At 45.2% G+C, this 6466-nt stretch overlaps 1 protein-coding gene across 1 annotated transcript; it reads right to left on the reverse strand.

Moving 5' to 3' along the window:
• Positions 1–1226: 1226 nt before the first annotated feature.
• On the reverse strand, positions 1227–3189 carry LOC147452045 (uncharacterized). Its single transcript, XM_086517870.1, has one exon. It carries the CDS (start codon positions 2537–2539, stop codon positions 1628–1630), a length of 912 nt encoding a protein of 303 aa, XP_086373996.1. The 5' UTR covers positions 2540–3189; the 3' UTR covers positions 1227–1627.
• Positions 3190–6466: the final 3277 nt, after the last annotated feature.

Below are 6466 nucleotides of genomic sequence, written 5' to 3' on the forward strand. Positions count from 1 at the left end.
TTTTCTATTTGTTTCAAGGATAATTATTCTACTCACCCACTTTCTTGCTATTGGTCTCTCATAGGGGGAATCAAATGCACTACCCAACCACCTTGATTACTGAGATATCATCCCCCACACACACACACACACACTACACAAACATCTCCAAATGTAACTTTCATTTTCTCCTTTTCAATTTCTTAGTATCAGCACAATATGTTCTAATGATAGATTTAGTCACATATGAAAAACCCACTACTTATAGAAGATTTGACATACTCTTAACAAGTAGCAACATGAAAACTGAGCATCACCAGTTAGATGGAACACCTCCTTGTCACTATCTCAGACAAGGTCCCCAAGGAGGGATCTAGGGCCCCAATTAGGAGACACAGTGTAAGGCTTGATCTCCACCCTCCAATCATTGGGTATACCAAGGATCAGTAAAATTAGGGATAGAATATGGAGTAAACTAAGGTAGCGTCCACCTGCAATGCCCACACTGCATGTGACACGTGCTGGCACAGTGATCAGGCTTTCACATGGGGACCATGAGGTCGTGGGTTCGACCCCATTCGGCCCAAGGGCAGTAAACTAGGGGCGAACTGGGGGTAAACTAGGGCACCATATTACTCCCCTTGAGAATTGGACAGACCAATCACCGAGTGATTAGGGCTGTTCATCCTCCTCGAAGACCTATTGTCAGATACTGCCAAGGGAAACACCTATTAATGGGAACCACCAGTGAGCTTTTGCCAGCGAGGATGGACTAGTCTATAGCACATTATGTCACTGGCTCGCTTTTCCTGCCAAGCTATCTGTAGAAAGACTGCAATCTGGATAGGAAAAAGCTAGCAAGTAATCGCAGCACCCATTTCACATGAGCACAGGCCTCTGTTACAATATGACAGACCATCTACAACTCCCTTTGAGCATGGTAAAAGAGATCTACAAGCTCTTTGCATCAATGAAACCAATGTAAAGCAACATGCCACCACAAGATAACGACAAACTCGCACCAAACAGTAGGATAAACAAGGGATTTGTAAGGAAGGAGGAACAATCGTTGGAAAACTCGTACTTCTCATAAGTTCGCCCAGTTGCATATATGCAGAGAGGGACCGATGCTATAGTCATATGTTCATGAAATGCAGTGCCGCATGACAGCAAATATTTACACAAAAAAAACAGTGATATCACAGTGAAACATGCCATGTATCACAAATAACATAGACTTTCGGACAAGGAGCAAACAATTCCAACATTCTTCATTGAAATCGCAAATAAATGGTCCATAAGAAAAGCAAAAAACCAACAAAACAAACCTGTGTGGACAAACTGAACATACTGGGTGCATGTACATGGATCATTGGTATGATGCCGCAACAATCCAGGCATCTAGACCCATGCACAAGACAAAATTGATTTGGCAGAATTTAATCAAACGAGCAGCTAGACGCAGTTTGGATGCCTGTGGTAAGGAAGCTTGCAATTAACCCTCATGTTCCATATTGACAACTGGATCACCCAGATGACTGAGAACACATCGTGATTGCCAGAAAAGAAAAATATGCGCCTGAAAGAGAAAACCTGCTTGTCACTTTTAAGACAAGATGTACCATCCCTCACAGACTTTGTAATGCCTTTAAAGACGCCTTTGATACTTCGGAATCTCTTCAAGGTTTTGCATACGCAGCTGTTCCTTGAATTTAGCTATAAATGCATCAGCTTGCCCCGTTAAATCTCCTGGACTGGTTGCACTCACATCTCTTGTCTGGTCTCTTTTCAATTGCCTAATGTTTTGATCAGTTCCAACATGCTTGGGCGACGACAACGGAGATGAAGCAATGGAAAAGCTTACCCTTTTAGTGGACTTTTTACTTGCCAAGACACCATATTCATTGTTAGATGCACGAACATGTTCTGTAATGCCTGATGACAGAGGATCCTCATTTTCAGGCACATAGTTTACACTATCATCAAGAGAGCTTGACTTTCTGTGCAGCCTCCTCTGCACGTTGTGCTTGCCAACACTTTCTTCTTCCGCAGTAGCCCACGACCGTTCTGTGTGTGAAGCTTCCATAACCGTTTCACAAGACCGTATGCTTGGAGGGGAGACACCATCATCTCTAGCTGAAGAGAATCTGAGATCCTTTAAGTATTCACCACCATCACTATGCACTAGATCTTTGCTCTGCTGTTTTTTTTTTGCCAACGGTGAAAACAAGTGCTTGCCATTGTCTGCATAAACAGGATCTCTTTCTTCGTATCCAGACTCTCCGAAAATGGAACCAAGTGAGTGATGCTCCAAAAGAAGGTTTTTGTGGTTGTCATGGTCTGCGTTTTTGCGCTGCGTGCTGAGGATTCCAATGGCTATGGCAGTTGTAAAGGCAAGGAAGGCAGCCACTTCGCGAAGACGAATGAGCAGCTGCAATGTGAGAGGACGGAAGTCAGGGAGCAGAGGAAGGATGATTGTGGGCAAGAGTATACCGAGTAAGGCTGCAGCTATGGTTATGACTCCAGCAACCATAAGGGTTCTGCTATGTATTGTGGCCATGCTCTCTCTCTCTATCTCTCTCTCTCTCTCTCTCTCTCTCTCTCTCTCTCTCTCTCTCTCTCTCTCTCTCTCTCTCACACACACACACACACACTACTCTGACAATCCCTCCGTTTCTCTCATTCTAATGGAAGTTACAACCTCCGCAAAGGAAGTTTCAGCAGCTCTCCTCTTCTCCCCAGAATCATTGGGCTTCTCAGGTATTCACCGGTAAAAAGCGCACGGAACCTCTTCTGCATGAGCAGAAACCTAACCGTGCAGCAGTGAAAGAACCTACAGTATCCACTATCCTTACATTGTACTCCAGTAAATACCCACGCACATTCTCTCTCTCTCTCTCTCTCTCTCTCTCTCTCTCTCTCTCTCTCCTGGTAGAAACAGAGAGGCGCACGGGACCCAGGTCCCAGAATACCTCTTTCCCCTCGAGCGCTCACTCTGCCCACAGACACTGCTTCATGGTTTTACTCTTCACCAAAGCTCAGAGAGGCGACATGGACGCAATCTCCAGAGGCATTTCGTGGCGACAGAACAGAGCACTCTGAGAGACAGGGCACGCTACCGCAAAGGAACAGGGGAATCCAATATTATAATGGATTAGCAGCGCCGCACCCTGCCTCATTGGGTGGAACTTGGCTGAGCTGGAGCCTCTTCAGCCGGAAGGCCACCCTGCCTAGAGTTCACATAAGGTAGTGTTCACATAAGGGGAAGGAGATACTCTTAAGGGTGGGCAAGAGATGTTGTGTCAGGGTGGAAGAGAGTTTGGGCTAGGGGAGGGAGGTCGGAAGAGTGAAAGGGGGGGTGGAAGAAAGAAAATCTCTTTCTTCCATGATGTGGCAGAAACTTTTGTTTCTTCGAGCGCCTGATGTGAACCCCATTCCTTTTTTCCTAATGGTTGGAGCCTTCACAACTCAGCCTTTGTCCCCTAATGTGAACCTAGCCTCAGAAGAGGACGCCCCTCCTCTCTGTATGACATGGCCAGAGAATCGACGGTGGGAGTGCCTGTGGCGGTGCAGGTGAAATCGGGCTGTAGATTGTGAGCCTCGAATTTACAAATGCCGCTAGGCACTTGAATTTTACATTTTTTTCAAATTTACAACTGCTTGCATTTATATGAATTCCCATTATTTTTAAGAGCACGCATCAATGAAGACGTTAAGGTATCGAGAAGTCAAGGGAGATGTCACGGAGGATTCAAGTCTTAAGGTGAGGGGAGGGGGCCCCAAATTTACAACATGTGCATTCAATGGCTCGATTTTTCCCACAGTCACTGAATGCACCCCCACCCTTGATCCCCCAATATTTGTGGCGTGTTAAATAGAGAGGAGGGGTACTCCCTTTGCGATGCAGAAGAAGAAGCGCATTCGGACTTCAATTGATACAATCCGAGTCCCACATTGTTCACCATTCGGACCTCATGCATACATGTCCTACATGTGGTTTTAGAGCTCAATCATAACTAATTGTGCCTAGACGCACTATGGGTAGAGGACAAGGCTCTGTGTAGACGAGGCAGTGGAAATGGGGGAGCCTTTTGTTTCCAAAAACCTCTATGTTCACATGGTGCAGTAGAAGTTAGGTACAACATGTTGTGATATTATTGGTTGCGTGGCTAGCTATCAACATTTTTGAGGGGGGAGTGAGTCTAGAAGAGAATTCAAGACGGTGAAAGAATGTCCGATTACCACTTAGCTACAAATATGTTGCCTCAACCTCAATTGAACCCAACCTAAGAGTGCATCTCGTCAACTTCTTATGAAACCCGATTTGATCCAACCACTGTTTTTTGGGCAATATTCACAAACAATGAGTTTAACTATATTGAATCCCAAAAAAGAATTACAAGGGAAGCCATGATCTATCCAAGCCATGGCCTCGACAGAAACCCTCAGCACTAAAGGGCACAAGCCATTTAATGAAACCCAAGCGGTGGGATCCACGACAGCGAAGCTAGGACACGGAGATCGAGACGCGTGCAGCTGTAGGATGCCGGGGTAAACTAGGACACGAAAAAGTAAACTTGGACAAGTAGGGAGGCATGTCCAAGTGTATTTATCATATATGGTTTGCCCATATGTCAACTTCCTTGTCAATCGCAAGCGTAGCGATTAGTGCATTGGGCTCTCATGGTGGTGGCGAGGGTTCGAGTCTCCGTGCCCGCGATGGGCACCCATTTTTTACCACCCTCAATCCTCCTCAAGATCCCCCCTTTCAACCTGCACCGCCGATCCCATCTCTTTCTACCCGTGCCCTTTAGTGTTGTGGAACAGAAACCATAACCATCATAACTCAAAGATTGGCTAACAAGGGAGCCATCCTATCGACTACTAGTGCACTATACAAATATAAGATAATATTGGGAATGGCTAATAAGGGAGCCACCCTATGGAAAGCAACCGAGCAGACAATAATTGAAGAAAAATAGCATAGGGAATCCACCAAGTTAGGGGAGTTGCCCCCCTACCCCACTTGTCCACCGAATCGTTGGAATCAAAAGGCACAATGACCACAACCAACCGTGCACACCAGAAAAAAGATCCAACCACCAACAAGACCTGCCATGAACCATGGCCGTCAACCACAAGAGCAACAAGAGAAACAAGCGCCAAGAGCTATGTGATCGCACGTCCAAGGAGCCCTTCTTCAAGGTTTAACAGGCTCTACATCCTGCAAATGCAAAAACCCATGGCAGGAGGGGGGATTTGTAGCGAGCCTAACTTATTCATGTCAACCACTCGCTCCGCCATGGGAGTCCAGCCCTCCAAACAATGCCTACCTGATATCCACATGTTGTGTCAGATGCAACATGACTATTCTTCCCCCAAAGAGGGAACGTTGCCTAGCCGCCTACTGTTCTAAAAAAGAGGCTTCATTGGTACCACTGGGGAGAGAGGTGGAGCTTGCTCAGCCAGGCGCTCCCCTCCTAGGCATTCCCTTGTAACATGCGCTATCCCTGCCCAATCCCCTTCAGCATAGAAGATAGACGAAACCTTCAAACAAGCTTCTTAGAAGAAACATATGTCTTGGACCATGCCCAATTTTATAGCTCATTATAACATTATACTTTTTATGTCATTGGAGACACATTGGTATCTTATTTTAAATATTGTCCCTAAGAACTATATTTGGGTGTTTTCGAACCCAAATAGCACTCATAGCAATGCTATTAGCTTTATTGGGCTACATTCTCTAGTCATAATGAAGCAAAAAATCATTTTTTCACAAAAAAATTGCTACAAATGGATGCACGGTGTCCCTGCAAAATATCCAAAATAGTGCACTCCAAATCGTAAAACCGACAAATATGCATACTTAGCACATCCAATAAGCACATGGTTGATGCTATACACGAACAAAGAGAGACAAAGAGCGAGAGGGCACGTGCAGGTGCACCTCCTAGAGCGGAGTGCTACGCCGCACGGCAAGAGAGGAGAGGGAGGGGGAGAGAAGAATAACGCAGACACTGGGTGCAATCTCCCCCCGTGCAAGAGTGAGCATTTCCCTCTTGCATGTATTTTATTTATAGATACTTCAATGCTCAAAATGAATACACATTGAAAAATGACCATAGCTCATAATGAGCACTTGAGTAATAAATGTACATATCCTTTATCCATAACATACTAAGGGGTTGAAAAAGCAACTGTCGTCAGTTGCGAGGTACATAAGTGGTGGAGTCAAGTGTAAGGTACAAAGATGCTGGGTACATGCCTGCATAGCACAATGAGTAGTTGAAAACCAAAAGAGTAGCAATGATTAGTAGGAGGCAATTTAAAAGTTCAAAAATGTGTAACATGTATATGGTGTGATGGGAGTGCAAAAACTGAAGTAAATGTGCCAAATAGACCACCATATGTCACCGTTCCATCTTGCCATACCAATACATCATATCCTTGCATATCAATCCATACCAAATGTGGTGGGCCAGTT

The sequence above is a fragment of the Adiantum capillus-veneris genome, chromosome 8 (assembly GCF_014529385.1).
Source record: "Adiantum capillus-veneris isolate H3 chromosome 8, ASM1452938v2, whole genome shotgun sequence".
Lineage (NCBI taxonomy): Eukaryota > Viridiplantae > Streptophyta > Polypodiopsida > Polypodiales > Pteridaceae > Adiantum > Adiantum capillus-veneris.